The sequence below is a fragment of the Pyxicephalus adspersus genome, chromosome 1 (genome assembly GCF_032062135.1).
Source record: "Pyxicephalus adspersus chromosome 1, UCB_Pads_2.0, whole genome shotgun sequence".
Classification (NCBI taxonomy): domain Eukaryota; kingdom Metazoa; phylum Chordata; class Amphibia; order Anura; family Pyxicephalidae; genus Pyxicephalus; species Pyxicephalus adspersus.
This window is the reverse complement of record NC_092858.1, coordinates 151,795,797-151,822,887: the sequence shown is the minus strand read 5'-3', so window position 1 is coordinate 151,822,887 and position 27,091 is coordinate 151,795,797. Positions and strand designations below refer to the sequence as shown.

General features: G+C 40.7%; 3 protein-coding genes across 4 annotated transcripts in view; 2 read left to right on the top strand and 1 right to left on the bottom strand.

The window, feature by feature from the left end:
* FILIP1L (filamin A interacting protein 1 like) overlaps positions 1 to 4,116 on the top strand; it is a 178,198-nt gene extending 174,082 nt beyond the window's left edge. Inside the window, exon 6 of the mRNA XM_072431569.1 lies at positions 3,752 to 4,116. Coding sequence (XP_072287670.1) covers positions 3,752 to 3,937 — 186 coding nt within the window. The 3' untranslated portion in view covers positions 3,938 to 4,116. The remainder of the gene's footprint in view (positions 1 to 3,751) is intronic.
* The window catches only part of CMSS1 (cms1 ribosomal small subunit homolog), a 203,814-nt gene extending 194,120 nt beyond the window's left edge, over positions 1 to 9,694 (bottom strand). The window contains exon 1 of the mRNA XM_072418681.1: positions 9,528 to 9,694. Within this exon, the coding sequence (XP_072274782.1) occupies positions 9,528 to 9,588 (61 nt within the window). The 5' untranslated portion in view covers positions 9,589 to 9,694. The remainder of the gene's footprint in view (positions 1 to 9,527) is intronic.
* A 4,130-nt stretch (positions 9,695 to 13,824) lies between these two features.
* The window catches only part of TBC1D23 (TBC1 domain family member 23), a 31,851-nt gene continuing 18,584 nt past the window's right edge, over positions 13,825 to 27,091 (top strand). For both annotated transcript variants that reach the window (XM_072431558.1, XM_072431551.1), the window contains exons 1-3: positions 13,825 to 13,985; positions 24,397 to 24,508; positions 25,823 to 25,928. In XM_072431558.1, the coding sequence (XP_072287659.1) occupies positions 13,891 to 13,985; positions 24,397 to 24,508; positions 25,823 to 25,928 (313 nt within the window). In that variant the 5' untranslated portion in view covers positions 13,825 to 13,890. The remainder of the gene's footprint in view (positions 13,986 to 24,396; positions 24,509 to 25,822; positions 25,929 to 27,091) is intronic.

Below are 27,091 nucleotides of genomic sequence, written 5' to 3'. Positions count from 1 at the left end.
AGGTAAGTATTCAGGGGTTTAGTTTTGCTTTAAAATCAATTAATTGCAACCATAATTCTGTCAATACAATTTTTAGTAAAAGTTACAGCTGGTCAGTCCTTTAAGGAATTGTTAGGCATAGGATTGCTGTGCATGCTTTACTTTACTATGGTTCAGTTTAAAATTGTTATTTCTAGCATTTTTCAGTTGCATTTTGAGGACCAAATGGCAAATTACTGCATGTCAGACCTAACACACATCAAGGTGAGTTGCAATGCATGCTGATGTGTGTAAACGCATGTCCGCATGTGCCTTTTTTAACAAACTACAATGGAAACGCATGCGTGTAAACGCATGCATGTAAATCCTAACTTCTACTAAGGGCAAGTTTACACCTGCCTCTACATCACCGGCAAGGCATCTTGCCAGCAACTTGAACTAGAGTCTGCACATTGGACAGCTGGTGATAGTGAGCAGTACCGGTACCGCTCATTCCTGCCCCTATTCATTTACTATGGAGCAAGGAGGCAATATATGTAGCGTCTTCCCGAGGGGCAGCGGTTCCTTGCATGAGCAAGTGGTAAATGCACCACAACTTCACCACCAGTATGAATTCACCCCTAAGGAATGTTCTGTTTGGTGAGAGTAGCAAAATCATTACATTTCTTCCATTTAGGACTACGTGACATTATATACAGGACCAGCTGTTTATGCTCTGTTGGTTCAGTCTGTTTATAGTTACTATTCATTAACAGACAATTACATTTTACGCATAGTTATTGCATCAGCAGTTATCTCTAACAAAATGGGCAATCTTAAAAATGTCTTAAAGCTTAGTAGGTGCTAGAAATCGTTTTCTTTAAATAGGAGGCAAAGCAACCAGTGTTTGAAAGTGATCCACTCATGCTTGGAAGCCCCCAAACTGATCAATGTCCAATGAATGGGATAGCCAGGTTAAACCCTGCATTCATTATTTAGGTTAGCAAGAAGCAAGATGTAGCTTGATGAATACAGAAGTGTGTACTGTGTGTCTCCCTCCTTGATCATGCCTAACCAGATAAACATACTGTGAAACATACATACCCCCATGTCATCCTTGTTCCCCTTGATGAGCTAGAAATGGATTATATATTCTCATGCAACTTTTGACATTTCGAGGAGTGTTGAATATTGTGAACTCTAAAAAGAGATCCAGCTGCTCCCCCTTGACATTAGTAGCACAGGAAGCCTCTCACGATCCACAAGGACTGTCAATACAAATGACTCCACTACTGCCTGGGTTGATAGAAGGGATAGGGACCAGATGGGTGTCAATGGAGTGCACAGTCTCCTACACACAGAGAAGTATCCAAAATGCTTGAAAATAATTTAGTGTATGAATCCCAATTTTTTTTATTTGTTTTGGATGCAGTAGAAAACCGGTAAAACATATCAGCTAATATTCTACTTTTCCGCTACCCATTGAAGAGATCTCTTTTTACTTCCGATCCCCAAAAGGCAACAGGAAGGCAGTGTAAATCTCTAAAATTTGGGGAAGCTTTTCAATGAAAAATACCATCCTGCACAACACCTTAAAGCCAAATCTTTTTTGCACAAAACATACATTTAGTTACGATTATTGTAAGCAGACCAGTGTGACATAGAATCTGGCATTATATTTTGGGGATTAAGGAGGCCCTGCTTTTTGAAGGCAGCTGCATTGGCAAAGGCGACCTTTGAATCCCCATAAAACACTGCATTGGACTTTTAACTCACCGTGGTCTGCATGAAGCACCAGGAATTTTATTTTTGTGAATGCAGAAATGTATTATCTGGAATAAAAGTTGTCCGAGAGTTCTGACCAATCCATACACATTTCAACAGGAAAGCTAAATTTAAAACAAACCTGACTATCTTATAGATATATTACAGTTTGTCTGTGTAGGCATCAGGCAGTGACAGTTTCCATCCAAAGTATTGAGAGTATGTAACAAGCACACATTTCAAATGTTTCATGCAATAAAATGAATGTGATGATCTCCAGTTATACAAAACATAGAGAATGCTGCCACCTCGTGTCTGCAAATTACAACTCAGAAAACAGGAAAAGTCCTAATTTGATGGGCTTTGTGTTTGCTTTATTTAAGTTGGATTTTTTTTTTACTCAAATCTATAGTAATGAAAAGTTCCCTGAAAGCAGGGCAGAATGCAAGTCAGAAGGAGGTCATCTGCAGATCAAATAGATCTGATAATGAATTCTGAAGGATCTCGGAAGCCTCTACAACTGATGCCATAACACAACCCCAATAACAAAAAGCCATCAACACAAGCCCTATTAATGTAGTAAATATGAAAGTAATTGAGGATAAATCTCTGACCTTGAAACACAGATAAAAAAAAATGTTCAAGAAGGTTCTAGGCTTTCTCCACCCCACTAATAACACATTTTGTTAAATTAGAGACATTTGTCCATATTTCTATCTAAATGGTCACAGCAGGAAATTTGGCTACAAAGGTTACCAGATTAGTACCAGACCGGAAGATATTACCAATGAAGAGAAAGTAGGGAAGGTCTGGACCCCCTAAACATATTTTTTACTGCTCTCCAAAGCTCTATCAAGGGGCAGTGTGAATTGGCTTTTTTTAGAACAGAACTGCCTTCATCCCATGTAAATCCTCCAGAATGCAGAATTTAAAGCATACCTAATCTCAGAATTTTTACTTTAAGTAAAACTGTATACAACCTTTTTATTTAATGCAACACCCTTTAGGTTTAAAAAAAAAAAAATGATGCATCACCGCCCCCCCTTTAGGAATTAATATAAGTGTAGACACACCTCACACATCCCAGGAGGCTCTTGGCTGCTCCTTCTACGCATGCCCGAGCAGGAGCCCTTTCATCAATAGAAAAATAAAGGAAATAAATAAATTGCACATGTGCAGCGAGATCAGCAAGTTTTTTTCCCCATTGCCTGCGCAGTGCGAGATCGGGTAATTTTTTTGTTTTCTGCTTTAGTAGTGAACCTTGCCTCCCCTCGATTCACCCTATTCTTTACTGAGCTCAGGATTGTCGGCCACCTTGATTGGCCATATCAGAATGACGTAAATCCAGTGTATGCTCAGACATTGAGATAAAGGTATATTGTGAATGTACAGTGGGATACGCATGTGCAGCTCAGTGTACATTCTACTGAATATGGAGCCAAGTAGGTTTGTGTGGAAAAGAACTAGCATGTTTCTTCTTCAATATAGAGAAGCCTGCTCACAAGTTTTAGTTTTATTCAATCTTAAGGCAGGTCAGTAACAACAATGAAAAAATTGACATAGGTCGTTGATTTCTTACGGTTTACATGACAATAATTTAACTAGACAAGAAATAAAGGGAAATCTATTCTAATAAGGGTAAACCCTCAACTAGAAGAGGAAATATCTCCACCTGTATCCCAGAAAGCAGCAACAACCCGTTATGTTTCTAATCTTTCCCTATCCCATCAAACTTTGTACTGGACTTTTCAAATAAAAGATACATCTCTCAGCGAATAGGTTTTAACATTTGACCCCTAAAATTTGTATCTGCCCCCCACAATTAAGGTATAATTCATAGATAGCTGTGTGTTTTAGTGTTGACTCTATATCACTGAAACCCCTCTGGGAGATCAGGAAACCATTATTTGACTTTGTGGTGGCCAAAACAGCTGGGAATTCTAGAGGGGATAATTCATGTCTCAAATATCACTTTTGGGTGGGTTTGGCCTTTAACTATATTAAAACATATAAAATATTTTTTTTTCAGGCTTCAGAAGACGTGCCGTGTGGCAGTGCGCCTACTCGGATTCCTAAACCGAAACCCGGGACAGTGTCCAAACTACCCATTAAGAAACCTATGGGAAATGCAGTGAATGGAGAGCGGGAAGTGAGCAAAGAGAAATTATATTTATCCAGACCCATTTCTAATCCCCAAGGTGCAGCTAAGAGGTGATCCTCATAAATGAGGGGTTGAAGACAAAACACGCTGCGGCTCCCCACCCAGCCCCTGACCTGCACTGTACTTTCAGCTTGATTGACAGCTCTGACCACAGACACAGCCCCGGCTGTTCCCTATAACATGTCTGTACATTACATTTCTAGTTAGGGTGATTCATTGTGTGTGTGAACTTTGTATTGTCATTTTTAAAAATAAACCATTTTCATTTAATCTGTCTGATTTCTGCAATATTTATTACAATTTATGTAGATCTCCAAGATGTATGCATGGATCACTAGTACAGGATCTTCCTAAAGATATTTTAATAACTTCACAATATACAGCAGTAGTATAATTTTACAACAAATCTCAGTAGCCTAAGCAGATGTGATGAAATTAGTCTGCTGCAGCCAGGAGGAAGCATTTTACCCTTGTAGCAAGTCTAAAGATTAAAGTCCATTTCAGACTTGCAGTAAACTGCGTCATTGTACCGCATGCTCAGCTGTGCTTCCGTTCAACTGTATCGGAACAACTTTGTGCACGTGTTTACATTAGTGTTGTGGAGGGGTTGAGGCACGATTCCTGGACATTTTGCTTCTGGCCATGTGGTCATGGTTTTCCTCCTTTGGAGTAAGAACTGCACCCCCACCACATATATAGGGGCAACACCTGCAAATAAGCTCACCAGCAGTGCAGTCTGAGGCCTACTTTATATCAGACAGCGGGTAGAACTCCGTAACTGTCCAGTTCAATACGACTAATTACTACTAGATATACAATAAACTGGACAAATGAGAACTTTCACAGACCACATCAGGGTAGCAGGTTAAGTGCTTTGTGACGCTCCATGCATAAACTCTTTCCACCTCCAATAAAAACATATTACACACCATTGAGTGCTTGCAGGCTAACAGTGAGACTACAAACATGTAATCCTGTACAGGTATTACCCGGGTTACATACGAGATAGGGACTGTAGGTTTGTTTTTAAGTTGAATTTGTATGCATGTCGGAACAGGTACATTATTTTAATAAATGCAATTAGGACAGATTTCTGTCTGAACATATTATTAGACAGCATGGTGTCAGGTACTGTATAAAATCCCTACTGTGAGTCAATCACAAACAAAGCAAAAAAAAAATCTTTATGAAGCCTAGACATTCATTAAATTCTGGAGCAAGCTGTGCTTTGATATGCAAAAAGAAACAACTGCAGAGTTTGTCACTAAAGAGTTACAGGAGGCTACAGATCAGCTCAGCTCTTAAGATCACCACAACCTCAGCTGTGTTTAGCAAAAGATTTCTTCTGCAAGTCATGCAAACCGGCCCCCTCCTCCCCCCTTCAAGCCTCATCATGCACACTAGCAAGCAGGGAATACCCGTTCGTATCTAGGAGTCATCTGTATGTCGGATGTCCTTAACCAGGGGACTACCTGTAATTGTCGTTTAAGAGCAAGTACAATGGGATGACAATGCTACCATGGGATCTACAGCCCTTGGTTAGCATTGGCAGCATAAAACAGCATGCATGGGAGATACAAAGATACAGTATCCTAAGGATCTCCAAGTATCATTGTTGTTTTTTTACAAGTGCAGTAATAAAATTGGAAATAAAGTCAAAATATACCATCTGCACCAACAGATTTACCACATCTGTTTACATATCTGTTCTAGAACCAGAATTCTTTTTTTTTTTTTTTTTTTTGGGTAAATTCGGTACTTGCACAATTCTGTTTTAGTTCTAGATCTCCAGCAATCATAAATTATAATTATTATAAATGAATAAACCAATGTACAAAATAAATTTATTTGCTGCCACCTGCTGGTAATACCACACAATTGCAACATTATAGAAGGGTTTGATTCTCTGCAGAGGTATTCACAACAGGAAAGAGCAGTGAATCCATGAAACTGATTCTGTGGCAGAAAGTGAATTTTTGCACTATGCAGAATTTGTACAAAATGTCCATGTGAACAATTCTGCTGAAATGTGGCTGAATAGATTTGCATGTGAAACCTAAGTGATGCATTGTCCAAATTTGATGCTTTTACAGTTTGGTTGAAATTAAAGAGGAAGGTGCTTTAAATAATGTATTATGTTCATCCTAAGTGTACTGATTGATGATCTTATCATGCACCTTCAGGTGCTGGAGGTAAATGCATCCTTGTAATTTGGGGACATTTAAGGGAATAAGGAGCTATATTCTGTACCCAAGCGTATGCCATGCATCCACAGTGCTCTAGTCTTACCCACACGTTATCCAAAGAGATTACATGAAGATTCACAATACCCAAACCAGTCAGATATTGACACAAAGGTTTTAGAACCAAAGGCTAAACATCTGAACACTCCCACACTGTAATATTTGGGGAAACTAGGATCAGTGCATTACACAGGACAGTACAAAACAGCGCATTTTTTAAACTCTCAGCATACAGAAAAATAAAACTTTGCTTTTTATCTGTGAAAATTATACCAGAAACACAAGTTAAAGCAGCAAACTTCAAGTCCTAAACCTGCACAATTCACTCATAACAGTCCCATAAATCCCATAACAGTGCTCCAGAGTCTTAGCTCCAAACTCCGATAGTTGGTTTTCACACCTGAGCATTCACATCTACCTCCAGAACTCCTTAGGAATATAAAGCCCCATGTGCCAGCACAGCTACCCCCATCACACCAGGTTCCATTAGGCTTACTCCTTAGGGAGGTTCTGGATGGAATAAAAAGACCACCTAACCTTTTCTTTCATTCTAGATTCCTAGAATAGTTTTTACGAAACCTGCAACCATCGGCTATACTAACACTGGGACTGAAAGCCAAAAATATACTGCTTTATAAAGCTCAAAGCTAATAAAAAATTTCAATTACTACATAATGTCTTCTTGTAAACAAATTGCTACATTGCTAAATGTTGGGTTTTATTGAAATATGTTGGTAATAAACATAGATTTTTTTTTTTAACACTTATTGGGCTCTATTAATTATCCCTCCACCAATTCTGGTGGTGAACTTTATGGTCATATTGTTCTATAGGCCTCCTATTAAAACAATGACTCATTCTGCCACCTAGTGGCCAATTACTGAAAGTGCACAGCTCTCACAATAGGAAAGGAATGGGAGGGAATCAAATTTTATGAACAAATTGGAGAGAATAACTTATAGAGACCATTGTGTATATATTTCTGTATTTGCTTTATATGTCTTAAGCCATTTTAAAGCCCTACCTTTGGAGGTCTTGTAACCCTCTTCTCTTTCCTTTTAAAGTTTTTAGGAACAAAAAATTTGATGATCTAATACAACAACTTTGGATCGATCACCAAAATAATATACTATGAGATGTAGAATATAATAATTATAGGGGGTTCCCTTATTTTAAGGGTTTCTAACCCTTTTTACAAGGAAGAAATAGGGGAACCCCCTATAATTATTATATTTACAGATCATAGTATATTAGTTTGGTGATAAATAGGAAGAATGCCTCTTATATTAGCTGACCATTGTGAGGAATACCACCCTTAGAGATCATTGGTGTTAGGTAAACTGACCTGAGAAGCACAAATTGCTCATTGCTCAAGGAACTCTTAGCAATCTCTGAAAGAACCTTGGTTAGGAATCACTGATCCAATTTATTTAACCGATCCATTACAGATCACCATAATCACATGGGAGGCTTATATAAAGGAACCATGTACAACTACATACTGTACAAATATAAAAATTCTGAAATCCATTGGAAACATAGTGTGTATGTCTATGCAAATTGTGACTGTCATACAAACAGTGATGAAAATGTACAATTCAGGAAGCAGTCTGACAATTCCGTAGCCATCAGGGATAACCCACAAGATGTCTGGGTGCCACCAATCAAGGCAAAGAGCAATGCAGGAAGATTTTTACATTTACAGGAGGAAACATCCCCCAAACCCGCCTGCGCAGTGCAAGTTTGGGTGATGCAAATAGAAGCTGTACGACAAATGAAGATAGCGCCGCCCAATGGTTCCTCCGTGCCGGGACAAAGAAAGAATTCAGAACGTCATAGGACCGAATGGAAGCCAATTGTGGAGGGAACAAGGACTCTGGAAAAGTAAGGGTAAATGTTAATTTTATTTTTGTTTGTTTTAATTAAAGTTTTACTTCACCCTTTCAATGGTAAGAAGGATTCACTTTAGGGGTTAATATTAGTTTTACCCAGAGTTCAGCCTAAATCCCCCAGCAGCACATATTCATCTTCTCGGTGTTCCCCCTCCACTAAGGGAAAGGAGAGTATGTGCTGATGGAGAGGGGGCCATTATAATCAACGTGTTGCTCTGTTCTGATTAAACAACTCAAACATTTCTGAATCCTGATTTGGGAAAAATCTGAACACTGCCATGGCAGACCAGCTTAAACTCAGATCACGGAGCAAGAAAAAGCCAACGCTGATCTGTACGATTGGTCCTTGTCAGGGGTTTAGAAAGCACTAAAGTCAGAGGATGAGCACATCAGCCAGCAAACCATGGTGGCTTCAGCTACGTACACACATCAGATGAATCTCGTCTGATACTAGCCTCAGGGCTGATATCGGAAGAGAATCTGGCGCGTGTACAGCGCCTATCATACGGACGACCGTCCTGGCAGTTTCATGGACGACAAACGATTGCAATGAAAGTGAAGGGGAGCCACTCCGTTGTTCTCCCCCTCTCCTCTCCTCTCCTCGGAGCAAAATGGTGCCGTATGTACAGCACTCGTTCATGCATCGTGCAGTCTTTTGTTGTTGGAAAGGATTGTGAAAGATCCTTTCCAATGACAATTATTGCACGTGTGTATGCAGCCTTAGAGGTTAGCACTCTGGCCTTTGCAGCGTCCCAGGTTTGAGTCTCGGCCAGGGCTCTATCTGCTTAGAGTTTGCAGGTTCTCTCTGTGGTAGCATGGGTTTCCTCCGGGTACCCCAGTTTCCTCCCATATCCCAAAAACATCCAGTTAGGTTAATTGGCTTCCCCCAACAATTGGTCATATACTGTGATAATGACATATGACTATGGTGGGACAGATTGTGAGTCCCTTTGAGGGACAGCTAGTCACATGACTATGGACTTTGTACAGCTCTGTGTAATATGTTGGCGCTATATAAATTCTGTGTATTAATAATAACCAGCAAGGAAAGGATGTAATGAAAGGCTTTATATACTTTACATCAACACATTGTGTGTTAATAATTTCTAATAATAGTTAATAGTTTCTCAACCAGGGTTACTCCAGAGGTTGCTAGAGGTTCCTTAAGCAATGAGCAATTTGTGCTTCTCAGGTCAGTTTAGGTGACACCAATGATCTATTTGCCTCTGTAAGGGTGACATTTTTCCCACTGCCCACCACACTAATATACTATGAGCTGTGGATATGGTAATTATAGTAGGGGGTCCCTGAAAGTTATTTCAAGGGGTCCCCCATGTTAAAAAGTTTAGGTAACCCTGCTCTGAGACCTGACACTGTCCCAGGGACTGCTGGAGGAAGCCCAAATCCCAGCATGCCCTGCATGGACTGTCACGTGTCTTTGCCCCCCAATACTCATATCTCATACCTAGTCTTATACATATCTGCCAAGAGATGTCACATTGCCCTTACCTTTACTGGGCGTGTCACCTACTGGCTCCTCCCACCACGCATCTCCCAAGTCATCTGCCATATCGGAACCTCAGCCTTCCGTACAGATCCACCACAAGTTGTACGGACAGTGCCAATAGTCCCAGTTCAAATCCGGAGCCACATGTGTGGGCGGGGCTAAAAAGCCAAGCCTCGATCTGACGCGGAACCATGCCAATACACTATGTTAATTGGACGTCTGTCTGAGAATTTTTTTTTTACTAATAACTTTATTGATTTTCAAAGAACATATGCGTACTTTTGCTGTTGCTGAATTATGTGTAAACAAAAACAGTAGTGTAGGCAAATAACAGACAGCTACAGACAGTGACACAGGAGGAGAGGACCCTGCCCCGAAAAGCTTACAATCTACACACAAAACAAGAATGTGTAACAAGTATAAGGGGTCAACTGCTTAAAGCATACCTAAGCTCAGAAATGTCACTTTATATAAATGGGTAGACAACCCTGTTATGTAAAGTAAAAATTCTGTTTGTTTAGGTTTTTTTTTAAGTGCAACACCCATTTTTACAAAAAAAAAAAAGCTGCAGCACTGCCCCCTAAATCTCAATCGCCTAGGACAGAGGTTGGCAAATGCTGGCCTTTAGGCTGGATAAGGCTGATCCGGTAGTTTGTTCAGGTCCCTAGCCACTCCGGCCTAATCCCGGTCGGCAACCCATGGATCCCGGCTGGATTGGCCAGGGGTCGTTAGGCCGTAACAAACTACCAGAGCCGCATGCGTCTCTTGAGCCTCCTCTTGCTGTGGCTCCCCTATTTACCACAGCCGGCGTTAACACCTCCGCCACCGGGGTAAATAGAGAACACCCCCTGAAGGGAAATCCATATCCTCTGCAATGCACATGGAGAAGAGAGATTTCCCTTCAGAGGGTGTTCCTGGTGGAGGTGGAGACATTGGGGTGGGACTCGAGAGAGAGTCTGGCCTAGTGTGCTCCTGCCCACCCCTGAAATGGCCTAGTGGCCACAAAAGTTTGCCTACCTCAGGCCTAGGCCATCGAGAATGGATGGGAGTGCAGAGCCTCCCGGGATACCTACGTCAGGCATCCTGGGAGGCTCTTGGGTGCTCCTTCTGCGCATGCCCAAACATGAGCCTTTTTGTGAAAAGGGAAAGATTTGCCGATCTCACATATGCGCAATGAGATCGGCAAGTTTTTTTTCCAACCTACTCCACCCGATCTCACGCCTGCGTAGGAAGAAAAGGTGAAGATCGTGCCAGCTCAGAAACGGATGCTGGGACGACGCCGGACCCGATGGAAGACACTTCTGGATGGATCAAACTGCCCTGCAGGATTGAAGGTAAGTGGATTTCTTTTGTTTTAAGCACTTTTCAGTTTAGTTCCTCTTTAAAATAGAATTAAAGTCCCATTTTGGTGATGTCCCTTCAGCAATAACACGTCTTGCTTGATCGCACCAGGAGTGTGAAAAAGTTGAGCTGTGCATGTGCAACATCGGATTTGGCTGCTGGGGAAACTCTATATTGCCAGCGTGCCAGGGATGAATAAACTCCTATGTGCATGTGCGGGAGTTAGGTCAGCCTGGTACAGGCAATTAAGATGGACAGAGATGATCAGAGCTGAGGCAGAAGTTGGATGATGCTAAATGTCATTCAAGTTACCATCAAGAGGCAACCATGTGAGGAAGAGAAAATCTTAAATATTGAGAGCATAAGTAGAATTTTTGCTTTTCATAAAATACTAAAGATAAAAAATTGTATTCAGAATTGTATTGTATGCAGAACTCAGTCATAGAGTTTTTATAACAGTTTCAAAAAGTTTGATTTAGTTTATTTCTAGTGTGTTTCATGAACATTGAACACATCTGTGCTTCGATGATTCCTGAAAGTTTAAAGCTATTGCCAACATTAGTTTCTACACATCCTACATAAAGATTAAAATTTTCTGAAAGTAAAGTTAAAACAGATTCTAGTGGTCTTAAAATGAAAACCAAATGAAGGGGAATGAAGAAGTAGTAGCAAGGTAGCCATGCACTCTGAAATATTTTTGGTTAGACCACCAGCTTGCAAAAGACAGATAATCAACCAAATATTGATCAAAACTATTCAACAGATATATAGACAGGATCAACGTTTCCAACAAGTTTCCTCGTTCGTCGGCGTCGTTGGTTACTTTTTTACGAACGATTTTTTGCCCAATCGATCGTTCGTCATTCGATTGGAACGATAAAAATTGGAAGTGTGTACGCACCTTAACTCACTCTTCACAAGAAGAGTCACCACCCAATCTACCATACACTGCAGATGTACTAAATTGAATCCAGTAATACCAGGTCTGGATAAATTTATGGGTCTGATTCATCCCAGCTGTCATTAGGTCTTCTATACGGTAAACATCCGCCACCCTCCTTAGCCATTGCCCAAGGGTTGGTGGTTTGTCACACTTCCACTTGCCTTTGCGGCATTCAAGAGATGTCGTAATAAAGAGTTTTTGAATGCCTTTTTCGACATATCAGAGACATGGAGTAACACCAAAGCAGGTTTATCTTTGATTTTAATATCTGTGAGCTTATGGACAAGGTCTGCCACAAAAGACCAGTAAGTAGATAAAGAAGGGCACTCCCAAAAAAGATGCAATAATGTACCAGGAGCCGATCCACATCTCCAGCAGATATTGTCAGTATGGGGGTAGATCTTAGCCACAATAGAGGGCGTTCTATACCACCGAGTGGCCAGTTTGTAATTCGTCTCCTTGTATTTATTGCAAACTGCAGCTTTGTGGCTAAAGTGGAGTAACATATCCTTTTGAGTTTCTGAAAGGTTTGAAAATTTCACTTTCAAGTCTGTCTCCCACCTGGTCACAAAGCCAGGAGTTTCGGGTGCATGTACAGCTAACAGTGCCTGGTATGAAAAGAGATTCCAAAGGCAACAAGGAGCAGCAAAAGGTTGCTGGCTGTGGAAGAGCGGGTAACACAAGTTATATACACTGCCATGGATCCAAAGGAGGCAACTCCTTAGCACGTTGCAACTCAGGCAAGGGATACCATGACCTTTCCTGTAGAAAATGAAATGCCTTATAAACACCCTTGGCACGCCACTGGCGAAAAATTGCATCGAAGATCCGAGATGGAAACTCCGGACGTCCCAGTATGGGAGACAATGGAGATGGATAATTAACTACCCTTTAAGAGGAGAAAAACCGAGAGACTACTTTAGGAGTCATCCCAATTAGAGGGTGTTGCATATTATAAGCTTTGACCGTATTTGGGGCCCATGCCAAAGCGTCAATTGGGGTCGGTGATAGAGCATCTTCCAAGCTTATCCTAGGGGTGATATCAGGATCTTTATTGTGCCCATGTTGTGTGTAGCTGTGCCATCTAGCTCGTTTAGGGTGGGGGTAGGTATGATGTTATATAGGGGCAGCTCTGAGAAGGAAATGGGTAACTGCACCTCACCTAGGGGTAGGATTATCCTATCACACAGCAGACAGGAGGAGAGGGGTAATTATGCTTCACGCCTCGCCTGGGGGTAGAATTATCCTATCACACAGCAGACAGGAGGAGAGGGGTAGCCATGCCTTTTGCCTCCCCTGGGGGTAGATCTGTATGATAGGGCAGCCAGGAAAAGGAGATACCTGGTTTCTCACCCTTCTGTTGACTGGATATACTTTAACACTTCCATCATGGTGGTGCATTCACGTAAGATAAAATATTAAATTGAAACAATAATGTCAATATTCCCTGGGTAAACCTGACTCAATCCACACCAGTAAACGGATAAGGATGGACTACACAATATGGTATGGAGGTGAGGACACACTTCCTGTCCTAGAGTGACAACCCTCACCCACCATACCTATAGAAAGGCAGCGTTGTCACTTTAGGACAGGGAGTGTGTTATCTCCTACATACTATAGGTGTTGTATAGTCCAATGCTTATAGCAGCAAAGGACACAGGAAGTAAAAAGCTCATGAGATTTCTGGCAAGGTAAACTGTTTTTATTTATTCTTGAACAGATACTAGAAAACATTTTCTGAGGTATATTCAACAGGTCACACTTTAATTGGAGATGTGTGACCAGTGTACAATACACTGATGACGCAGAACCTCTCTACCCTGGAGTTTGATACCGGAAGTGCCCCTCAGGAGCACAAAGGATTCTGGGGACTGTAGTCCAATAAGGATGCACTGACGTAATTCACGCCTACGGTAGGACTGACATCCAGTGAGATGACGGTGCTGTGCTCTAGAGGGCGCTCTAGTAAAAGAAGACGTCCGCGGCTGGTAATAGGGGCTGTCACTAGCACGACATGTCTCAGGCTCGGCTCTCTTCGTCGCTTTACGGCTGAGTGACGTGGAACGTCAACACTGAACATGGCTGAGCCAGAAGAAACGTCTCCGTTGTCTTCTCCGTCTCCCCCGCTGTCCTTCCAATCAGTCGGAGAAGATGAGGAGGAGGCCGAGACCTGGTATGGCTGTTTGGGAGCTCGGTATAGGGCTGTGTGTGGGGAATAGGGCCGTTGTACTCCGCCACATCCCGGGGGAGAGAGCCGGATACCGGGGAAGTGCCAGGACTGGGGGTAGGACGGGCACCGGACACTGACCAGAGGAGCATCAGCACCCGAAATAAGGAGGAAATCATAACACCTTGTAAATGAGTAGTCTGGGGGCACCATGGCAGAGACTGGATAGGGGGTTGTTGCCATGGCAGAGGTGAGGGGCAGGAAGGGAGAAGGGGCAAGGAATTGAGGGAGGGGTGAAACTGAGGGCAAAAGGAGGCAGTGGGGGTGATCTTGAGGGCAGGGGCAGCAGTGAGGGGGGGTGACACTGAGGGCAAAGCCGGAGGTGATTGGGGTAAAGCTGAGGGCAGATGTGGCCCTGAGGAGGGGTAAAGCTTTCGGCTGTAGAGGCAGCAGGGGTCACCCCGAAGGCAGATGTGGTGGTAAAGGAGGTGATGCCGAGGCCAGATATAGCGGTTACAGGGGTGGTGGTAATGGGGGTAATGCTGAAGGTAAATGTGGCGGTGAACGGGGTGACTCCGAGGGCAGAGGTGGAGATGGGCGGGGGCGTGACGGTGAGGACAGAAGGAGGTGGCGGGGGTGATCTTGAGGGCAGAAGCTTCACTGTTTTGCCATCACTGGACACTGGTTAGGGGGCATTTTATGTATTGTTGTGAAGAAATTATTAGAAATTTGTATATGTATTTGTTGGGGGGGGGTAATTCATTAACTCTGGGGGCACATTGCTTTCTGTAACGCCAAGGAAGCCAGCTATCAGTACACACATTACAAACGGTTCACTATTAGATCAATGATGGGGTATAGAAACCATCCAGCTGGTCATTTGAACTACAAATCCCATCATGGACTGCTGTGCAGACTAGGCTGTGTGAACGGATTCCAGCAATGGCAGAGATGTGAGTCTGGAATGAGTAGGGATTATATAGAAATCAGTAGGGATGACAGAGACAGGTGAGAAGTCCCTGGAATCATACAGATAGGAGTGCAGACATAGGGCGGGTGTGGGGCGGTGAAGGTGGCAATATTGGTGTTGAACCTTGCTATGCCGATCTAATGAATATCCGGTCACAAAGCCCAGGATACCATGGTATGGTAATAAACTTTGCAGTAAATACAGATTTTCTTCCTCTGAAACTAATTACTTGTTCTATAAAAGCCTTGAAAATTATTTTCCCTTCTGTCATGTGTGTAGTCAGTCTGACCTGGAGGAATTCCATCAGTATGCTGTCAGAAATTACAAACATAAGAGCTGCAATTGGTGACATGAAAATCCATGTTCTGAGGTGTCATCCTTGTTGTGTCACTGACCCAGTATTAGTATCTGCATGCTTGTTGTTGTAGGAAAGCCTCTGTATCTGTTGTTGTAGTAATGATAAATAAAGTTGGTAACCTCGGGGTTCATCCATGAAACCTGTGCGACATGAAATCTATAGGATCTTGTAGCTAGCTGCTTTATGAAAATGTCAACTGCTTGCCTGTCTCTGGGTTCAATACCGTGTATTGGGTTGGAAGAAATTGTAGGCGGGTGGCAGCCCCTGTATTGTGACCCAACTCATTGATAACCGACCCGAAAACAGTCAGGTGGTTGCTGAAAAGTGCCAGGTGGTGCACCCAACTAAAAAGGGCTTGGAAGAACACGGAGATATATAAAATACATATAATCGATATATAGTATACACACAGTACATTAAGTATTGTTACCCTAGGACAGCAAATGTATTTCTGCATAAAGTAAAAGACAGCAGGGAGAAGCCTGAGAAAAAGACAAATGCAACCCCCACATCTATGGACTTGTATGTTGGTATACATTTGATTTGAGTTTTGATACACATGAAGCCTCCGTCATAAAAATCCCAGCAGTGCAAGCACAAAGAACATGCACATCTTTAGTTTATTATTATTACACAGTATTTATATAGCACCAACATATTACACAGTGCTGTACAAAGTCCATTGTCATGTAACTAGCTGTCCCTCAAAGGAGCTCACAAACTAATGTCCCTACCATAGTCATATGTCTTTATTACAGTCTAAGGTCAATTTTTCGCGGGTAACCAATTAATCTAACTGCATGTTTTTGGGATGTGGGGAGAAACCGGAGTACTTGGAGGAAACCCACACAAACACGGGGAGAACCTGCAAACTCCATGCAGATAGTGTGCTGGCCGAGATTCGAACCTGGGACCTAGCGCTGCAAAGGCCAGAGTGCTAACTACTGAGTCAACGTGCTGCCCGATTTAACAATTCCTGCTGAGTGTACGCTGTCTGTATATATGCAGGAAGAAATCAAAGTGAATAGAATCACATCCTGATTGGTGCATGTAACATTTGGGTTTGTGTGATATACCAGCCAGAACACATTCTTTCATACCATCGACTGGGAAATACCTAATATGCACTCTGTAGATATAGACCCATCTTTCTTGATCGTTTTTTTTTTTTTTTATTATGAGGAACCCCTGAAATAACTGCCGGCCGGGTCGTAGGTGACCTCCCTATAATTACTATATACACAGCTCACAGTACCCAATACAGATAGCCAAAAAGACTATTAGTATCAGTGCTAACGGACCTAAGAAGCAAGAACTTTTCATTGCTCAAGAAACCAGCAACCTCTGGAAGGACCCTGATTGAGAAATACTGATATATGTTAAAGGTTAGATATATCTGTGTTCTCTCAATCTTCTTATCACCCGGCCACTTATCAGTAACCACCCAAGTGTTTTAGGATGGTTGGGTCACAATATAGGGGCTGTTACCCACTTACAATTTCACCCCACCTGCCTTAAAAAAAATCTGGGTTCAACACTGTTCTATTGTTTGCAGCGTCTCCTCGGAGGTCACATGACCTTTGTGGTTTATGTATTTCCACATTGTATCACATTGTCTCTGATAACTGCACATCATTCATACAAGTGGTTATGAATAGATTGTTTCCTGCTCCAGACCTGAATGTTTGTGCAGGAATTTATCATATGACAGGATTGTCTGTTTTAGTACCTGGTGGTTTAAAGCCTGCTGCTTATGTTTACATAGATTATTGTCATTCATATTTCTTTGTGTGCACATGTAGTGTTTTCTTTACATTTTTTTATACTTCCTTTTCTCCAATTTTATTTTCTTCTTTTCGAAAACAAACATTTATTTTATGGTATTCGGAAAATCCCTATAATCTTTCTTTGTTCTGTGTGGTTTTTTTTGGCTGACCACATTAATTATAACATTGATGCCAAGCATAGATGACATTTGTGTAGTCAGCATTCCTGTCTGCTTTTGACTGGGATCCAGGGTGATGCAGACGCTTTGGCTGTTAACAGATTGTTGGAGAGGTGTCAGGAAAGAAGGGCTGGATAGGGCAGGGTTAGACATTTTATTTCATTGCAGTTCAAAGGTTTATCACCAACATGTACATTCTTACACAATCTTTTATTAGTGAGGTGTTGTCCTTTGAGAAGTGATGTAGTGGTTGGTACTAGAAGCACCGTTATTTGCTCCACCACATTATATGAATAGCTGAAGCATAGCATTTAATCTGTCCAGAAATTGTGTAAGAGACACATGACAATGGTCAGTAGTATCAATAGGATAGAAGCTCTCACCTTGAGAATCAATACGCTTACTGTCTATGACGTAAAATACTTAAACTTTAACCGGGAGTGTGAGATTCTTTCAGGAACAGATGTGTGTGGTCCTGGGAAATCAGGTGCAGAGGTCACCTTACTAGAGAAAGAGGTTAAGGTGATGGAAATTCAACCCACTGACATTTTCTTTTAAGTTTTTCAAAGCCCTATTTACCTAAAAACAAATAACAGATCATGACAGTGTCTCCATTTTCTTCAGCCTGCATTCCTCTGGAAAGTTTTACTTTATTCATCAGTAGTTTCCAGCTTCCTTTATCACCCGACACCCAGTCTAAATTTTAATTTATTTTATTTTCCGTTTTAATTATGGTACAAAGAGAATCAGAAACGGAGCAATACTGAAAGTAATGTCCATATCAAATGCTACAAATCGGGCAAGAGTATAAATGCATATAAACCTTTTCCAACAGAAAAACAAGAGTATTATAACATTGTATCAAATCGAAAAATGAAACTCTAAACCTCATATGCAAACTGACCTACTGTCATGTTCCTTCTGTTAAAAGCTGACCACAGGACTTCCCCTTTGTCTAAAAAGTTGACAAGTGATAAAAATATGAATAAACAATCTTTTAGATCTGAAAACAACATTGTAGTGCAAAGTCCTGCCTGGTGATATGTTAATCAGGTAAATGCTCACATCATGCAAATCATATCAGAAGTTTGGTCACTTTGATGTGGGTCTGAACTTAAAAAGTGAAGTTTGTGCATAAGTCGTGAACATTTGTTTTAAATTAATTCATAATAATAGCAGAATCCACATAGGTTTACATCTGCTGTGTGAGATCTAAGGTATTAGAAAATTAGCAGTGCGATATTGTGATGTCAATACTGTGATCACTGTTCTTCTTGCTGGAGAGGAAGCTATACCTAAGCACTTGCAGTGCAAGGATTACTCTGCTTCTGTCTTAATCAACCTGTGTTTCTTTCACCTTATCCTCTGCTTCTTGAATTTTTCCTCAACAGATCTCAGCAGCCAGGTCTGACATAAGAAAGTGAAGCCAGATTGGGGACTGGCAGTGGCATGGCTTATGGATAGCCAGGGAATATCACGCTGGGAAATGTTGCGTTGCACAGTGTGAGGTTATGGTTTTGACAGCAAGGGGCTTGCTTTGAGCCTCTTTCAGTCATTAAAACTAGGGGGAGGTCATGGCTGAAAACTGAGATCCAGGGAGTGGTAGATATAGGCATGCTTTGCATTGGCACAGCGTCCTGTATCTTCAAAGCAGTAGCTCATGTGCACAATAAAACCATGCCAGCTTTGTCTGCCTGTTCATGCTTGGCATGTCGGCATCAAAAACGAGACAGAGGAATTCTGGCCACATCACTAGGTCTATTAGAAAAAAAGGACAAAGTGAAAGGCCTAAAACAGTACACATGCAGAAAGATTTATGCTATATTCATTTTTAGATTAATACACATAAAGAATGACTTTAGGGATTATAAGAAAAGAAAAAAAGAGGCAGAGGAGTTTTTTTTGTGGCCATAAATAGTACTTTTTTATATTAGTATTAGAAGTGTTCATACTAGAAAATAGGTGGAAGAGGTGAAATGTGTCGGGATTAGAGACATCACCTTTACTCCAGTCAAAGCTAGGAGTTCTATGTCTAGACTTAAGCTGCGTACACACTTGCAATTTTTGTCGTTGGAAAGGATCTTTCACGATCCTTTCCAACGACAAGGGGCTGCAAGATGCATGAACGATGCTGTACATACAGCACCGTTCATGCTCTATGGAGAGGGGAGGGGGGAGAGCGACGGAGCGGCACCCTGCTGCGCGCTCTCCCCTTCCCTTTCATTACGATCGGCTGTCGTCCATCGTCCGTGGATCCGGCAGGTCGGTCGTCCGGACGATGGACGACACCGACTGTACACACGGAAGATTTTCGCCCGATAATTGGCCGATGCCGATTATCGGGCGATAAAAATCAGACGTGTGTACGTAGCTTAAATCTGTGTAGTTTGTTCACAATCTGGATCTGAATGATTGCTACGTATAAAACTATGATTTATCTCTTTATTTTCTAGTATGAGCATTTCTAATACTAGAATCTGTGTTATGATATTTAGGTTTGTATACACACCTTATATTATTATGTTGTTTGAGTAATTGCACTTTTTAATTACTTGACCAATTTTTCTAGTACTGTTTTTGGACACAAAAAAAACCCTCTGCCTCTTCTTTCTTTCATTATAATTCATCACTTAGGGGGCGGCCTTATCCTATAAGGGAATACTTTAACCTACTTTCATGGGTGTCCTTAGGGAAAAATCATCCAATCAATGTCTCTTAAATATAGATTCTGCTTTCTTATTGCCGGATTTATGATTATTATTATTTTTACACAGTATATAGCCCTGACATATTATGCAGCGCCGTAGAAAGTCCGTAGTCATGATACTATCTGTCCCTCAAAGGGGCTCACAATCTAATGTCCCTACCATAGTCATATGTCTTTAATACAGTCTAAGGTCAATTTTTGGGTAAGCCAATTAACCTAACTGCATGTTTTTGGGATGTGGGAGGAAAACCGGAGTACCTGGGGGAAACCCACACAAACACGGGGAGAACCTGCAAACTCCATGCAGATAGTGTCCTGGCCGAGAATTCGAACCTGGGACCTAGCGCTGGAAAGGCCAGAGTGCTAACTACTGAGCCATCATGCTGCCCTAAATGTTCCATGTTTACATACATTTTTAAAAGGGCTTCTTCCTCTACGTGGGCATATAATTCCTAACTGAATCTTGTGATGGGCTGAGGCACTAATCCATAAAACAGGTGTGTTCTTGTCCTTCATTGTTCATCACACGTATATCCCGCAGCTATGTTCTGTGCATGTATTGTGCTATATCCTGGTGACAAATGAAATCTGAGATGTGATGTCTATTAAGGAAATGATACTGAACCTCACAGGATTTTTATTTTTTTCATTAAAGGAAGCTTTGTCAGAGGCTGAAGGAAAGCCTCCAGTCATGTTTTTGTTGGTCACATCCTTTAACCCTTGCTGATAAGGGATGGAAAATGTATTGCATGATAAAAATAATTTCCATTTTGGAAATATGAATATCTGCTTACATTTGCTGCATTTGATTTTGTCTTTATTACTCTGGACAATAAATTGTTTTTTTTATTATTATTAACAGTAATTATATAGTGCTAACATATTACGCAGCGTTGTACATTAAATAAGGGTTGCAAACCACAGACAGATACAGACTGTGACACAGCAGGACAGGACCCTGTCCCAAAGGGCTTACGATCTATATTGGTCAAAGTTTAATTAAATTATGTCCTGCTAGTTGGGACCTTTTGATACATACTGTATGTTTTCTATTCTGCTAACCTCACTAACTCCATTGTTTTTTTCCCCCAATAAAATCACATTATTTTATATTTTCATTGTTTATCATGTCGCCTTCTTTATAGCGACATACTTGCAGTAATGGAGGTTTTGGCTTGGAGCGCAGATTGGGCCATGAAAGTGGAGCTCTGTACACTGATGCCAAGGCTGGGTTATCACTCATGGGGCTCCAGAGAAGGTTGTTGTAAAATACAATGCTGAAGAATGCCATAAAAACCTTTCCTATCAACATTGGGAAGTTGGCTTTTTTTAGTTTCTTGTTTGATGTTATCTGAGATATAACTACCCTGGGATGGGGGTCTGTAGAAATATAATATCTTGTTATATTGGGAGTTTTGTCAGATTTGGTAGCTGCTATGTGCTTGTGGGGCATTATCAGCAAACAGCTGTCAGGGGAGATTGGTAAACTGGTAAATATAAAACTTTTTTTTAAGTTGTTGTCCTTTTTGTCCAGTAACTACAGCATTCTCCCCAGCCCCTTTTAGCAAGGCGCACAAGCCTGGCACTTTTCAGCTTTCACTTTTTGCAACCACCCGGCTGTTTTTTTAGTGGTTACTAACTAGAAGGGTCACAATACAGCCTGCATTTTCTTCCCACCCACCCTAAAAAAAATTCTAAGTTGAACACTGAACTACAAATACAGTAAATCTACAAAGCAGTCAGGATGACTGTGGGCCCCTGAATACACAAACAGGCTATGATCCTGCCAGATTAATGAAGTTTCTCATCCATTCTCTCGTTGCTTTCCAGTGTGAAACACTAATATTGGAATTGCACGTCAGAAGTTAGAATATGAGCATGTATGTACATGCATTGGTCAATCTGTCAATAGAAAAATCTTAAAAAGTCTAATGCAAGGTTTAACAGAAACAGACATGTAATATCTGTGGTCAGATTTATTCTTAATTGGTATTTAAATCCCTTACATGTGTTACCAGTATTTATATAGTGCTGACATATTACACATCCCTTTATAGTTCAATTAGTCTTTATTGAAACTTTAAGTCATAATTACAGACATATAGGTTTGAGATAGGAAAAAAAGGACACACAGAAGAAACAACAACAACAAAAAAAGATTAAAATAAAAAAATTAGATCAGAACAGGGGAACAGAACCAGGAAATGTATGCATCCCTTAAAAAAGTCGATAGTGGTGTCACTAGCGGCCCCTCAAAGTCATGTCAATAATGCAGTCTAAGGTCAGTCTTGGGGGAAGCCAATTATCCTAACTGCATGTTTATGGAATGTGGAAGCAAACCGGAGTACCTGGGGGAAACCCATGCAAACTACATGCAGATACTGCACTGGCTGATATTCGAACATGGGACCTAGTACTGCAAGGGCCGGATTGCTAACATCTGAGCCACATTGAATATGTACTCCTAGCTTTCTAACCTTCTGATCTCCAATGTAAGCACAGAGCAGGTACATAGGGGGAGCTAGGATTGCTAAGACCCGACTTGAATTTCTATTGTAAACGGAGCATGTGTCGCTCCACAGTCCTGCAGCTACTGAGATCAGTGGGGGCTTGTTTTGCTTGTTTTGGCACTGGTTCACGGATATAAGACCGCAGCACATGCGATAATCTTTTGCAAAGCACCATGGCACATTATAGGGTATTGTCACCAAGATCCTTAACAGTATAGTAATGGTCTCTGAAATGATTTGTAAAAGCATAAAGTTCAAGTATGATCTCACTCTAAATAGTGATTGGCCTTGAAATGCTAGTTCGGTGCTTTACTAGAGAAAATGATAGATCGGGTTTGTTCTGAGCATACAGACCCTTTGAAACTGATGGAGAGAATATCTGTACATACCAGCTCCTTTCCTAATATTTAAATAACTAATTTGATTGAAGCATAGCAAATATATAATTGTATTTAATGTCTGGATTTATTTTCTCATTTGCTTGCACTTGCATATTTTTTTTAATGGGTTTTACCTAGGAGTCTTAAAGCTTTTACATGTTAATTTGTTTGGGGACTTTGTCTTGATAAGAAGTATATGGGCAGCACAATATACCATCTTCAAAAACCAATAATGAGGCATATAAGTGGAAGTGATTAAGGAACCTGCTTATAAATTAGAAAACTAATGTGCACCTATTCTATATCCTTGCCGAAATGCTTAATAATTATTTGAAGAGTGTCCAAGCTGCGCACATGTATCTGATGTGACCTGCAGTAGTAATGTGAGGCCGTCTTCATAACATTCTGCTAGCAGGGCACTTTGAGACCTATTAAGAGATGACATCCCATAAATCCAATACACCACATTCTCTACAGAGAGGATGAAATGTGAAGCTTTTATTGATCTTCTCTATCTCCAGCCTGCCTCCAGAAGGCTCGTTCTGTGTGATGATTCAGTCAAAGTATAGAACATTTACAGGAGCTTCATACAAATTTATCAGTGTAGAAGAACCTGGATAACGTGTGATGGTGATGTTTATTATATATTCCTAAACAGATCTACAACAAAGTGTCAAACAGTGCAGCCATTACATTCTTTCAGTTTAGATCTATGACAGAACAGATGTTATGTGGTATTGTGAGTTTCTTAGTTTTTTGTTTTTTGTCTAATATTCTAGTGGTTCCATCACTTTTACAGATATAAGACGAGAGGAAGATTAAACAAATTCTTTGTAAATTATAGCTTGGTTGTTGTGGATAAAGCAGTGTTCACAATTTCCGTGAAGTTGCAGTGCAGTTACCACTTCCTCATACCAAGGAACCACTGTCTCTGGGGAGATGCTGCATGTTACTTTTCCTGGCGGCAGCTCCAAAGAGAATAATCGGGGCAGTACCAGTACCACTCACTGCTGCCTGTTGTCAAAAGTGCTGCGGAGTGACCTATCGATCTCAAAGGTGCTCTGAACTCGCCCTAGAGCTACGTACACACGTCAGATGATTCTCGTCCGAGAATGGTGTTGTAGGAGAATCTGAGGTGTGTACAGCGCTCATCTGACGTCGTTTATAGATCCCTCCTGGCGGATCCACGAGCAATTGTAGTACAAGTCAAGGGGAGAGAGTACAGTGCTCATGCAGTCTTTTGTCATTGGAAAGGATCTTTTACAATCATTTAACATGTGTACGAAGCCATACATTTCCATGTTTATGGTATTAATGAGCATCACGTGTAACTTATTTCTATTTGCTGTTTTGCTAGTAGCAAAAAAAAAAAAAAAAAAAATCACTGGGCTGAATCACTGTACAATTAATATTTTCCTTTCTGGGAGGTGGTAAACAATATATATTGGATTCAATTACATCACACGGGGACACACTGTCTGTAAATCAATGTTTGCATTGTTTAGTGAAAAGTGCAATCTTCATATGTGGCCTTTCTGTGTTCATAGGACAACAGATCTAGCCGAGGCTCTGGATGCAGGAGGCTGTGACCTGGAAACTGCAAGAAACATTATTCAACGACGACCAGTTCCTTCAGATCTCAGGGCAAAAGTCTGGAAGGTACACATTGAATACTAATGTACTATGCATCAAATAAAATCCTGCAGAGATTGTTTTTTCTCTTTGAATATATAATATTAATGCGTTAAGTTTTCATATTTAAATAAAAAATCATGTACATTGCTTCTAAATTCTAAACTTGCCCCTCCCTAGGTGCTTGCAGATTTGACCCAACAATGCAGTAGCTGAACTGCTTACCTATGTGCAGTTTCAGGTCTGTCTATTTGTCAGCTGCTTGAACTTTTCTAGCTTTTTTGAGCTAGCAGCTAATATGCGAGACCAGATCTGTGTTGGGCTTCTTATTCATTTTGGAGCTTTCAGTGTCTCATGATAAGTTAATAAAACAAAGCTCAAGTTTTATCTCTAGCAACCTGTACTCCTTAATGTTAGTTTGTGATTGATTTTCTTTCTTGGAATTGCCATACATACATTTTTCATCTCTGTTTCCTGCACTCACCCTGCAGTGCCCCATGCTAACTCACAGCCCAGTCTCTCCCACAAGCATTCTCAATCAAAATGTATTACAGGGTGGCAGAGAGATTATGTGAGACTAATTTTGTTACTAAGTGCACTAGATCTGATAATCGTGTCTGTTGGACTAAGCAACCATGAGTGCACCCTACATAACTGCTGTAACAGAAAAGTAGGGGTTAGACTCAAAAAATGGAAGTTGTTGATGATGATAATATTATTTATATTATTAATAATAATCAGGATTTATATATCGCCAACATATTACGCAGCACTGTACATTTAATAGGGGTTAGTGAAGATATGCTTTCTGTGAATGCATAAATGTGCATCTGTTTCTGTGAATTTGACTGGGATTTAAAGAAGACCTAATTCACATAAAATATGAGACCTCTCCTATCTCACCCTTGCTGCCATGTGAACTAATCAGCAAGAAAACCTTTGAATATTTACCTTGCAGCAGGACTTCATGTATCAGCCTTGCAGATTGCCACCAGCTCAAGTTATGTAAGTGTGTGATCTGCGTAATCGGTGCATTATGCTAAGTTTATTTGAAGTTAACATAGATTCATTTTGTTTTCTGCAACAGGATTTCTAATTAAAGGCAGCCAATCATAAACAAGAAATTTGTTACACCATGTTTTTAGTCTCTGGGGGGAAAGTATTGCTGATTAAACCTGTAGTGCAAGGTTATGAATAGGACATCTACAGTGTCCACAAGAGAGTAATAAAATGTTTCTAATCCTTGCTTGCTTTAGAGTAAACTATTCATCAAATGTATTAATTATTGTTATCATGTTGTTAGTTTTTGATTTGTGATTTATATGTATTTTATTCTGACAGATTGCACTTAACGTGGCAGGAAAAGGAGACAGTCTAGCATCCTGGGATGATTCTCTAGATCTTCCAGAACAGCCAATAATTCACAGAGCTTGCCAAAATCTCATAGGTATGACTACAAATGGGATTGTTATAATTCAGACATTAGTATAAAATATACATTTTTCATATTATTTTTCTCACATACACTGGTAAGCCAAATCATTAAAACCTGCTTAATTTTATTTAAATCCCCCTTGTGCTGCTGGAACATTTCTGACTATGAATTTTACAGGACCGCTGGTGTCTCGAGGCTTCTGGACACCAAGACATTAACAGTCTTTTATGTCACAATGACTTTGCCAGCCTACCTTTTCTTATAGTGCTGCAAGTTTTGGCACTGGTTCATGGATATAAGACTGCAGCACATGCTGCAGTCTTATATCCATGAACAGCCACCCACATGATCTACCAGTAAACAATAACTAGCCAGGCCATCTTCTTCCATTGCCTTGTGGTCCAGTTATGATGCTCATATGCCTATTGTGAGCATTTTCGCATTAGACAGCTCAGCAGAACCTTCTGATTGGCCTGCACCTACACAACCTTATAGACAGCAAGCTGTGGTGCAGTGTTCTGACATCTTTCTGTCATGGCCAGCATTTTATTTTATTCACCTTATCTGTCAGCAGGTATTATACTTTGGCTGATCGGTGTATATAGTATATATTTTTTTTTTTTTACGAGATTATCAAACATATGCTATAAAAATAAAGCAAAATGTGGCTGGGTGCATTGACCACAGCCAACAACCATTATCCGTTGATATTGAAGGTTGGAATGTAGGTTACTGTGAGCTTACTGTCCATTCTTCAACATCTTTAAAACGCCAAAAATAAACATTTTGTCTGATTTACAGCGGAGAAATAAGTATTGAACACGTCAATTTTTTTTGGTAAATATATTTCTAATGGAGCTATTGGCACTTTGAAGCCTTACACCATGATGTTCCCACCTCCAAACTTCACTGTTGGTATGGTGTTTTTTTTTTTTGGGTCATGTGCAGAGTCATTCATCCTCCAAACTTGGTGAGTGCAATTACATACAAAGATTCGCATTTTTGGTTCCATCTGATCAGTATATAATTTTCTAGTATTTTATTGGCTTTTTCAAATATTGTGCACAAACAAACATACTTTTTCTTCAGCAGTGGACTCTTGCGCGGTAAGCGTGCATAGCACAAGGCCCTGTGGGTGGAGCTTATTACTTATTTTCTTTGAAACAACTGAACCT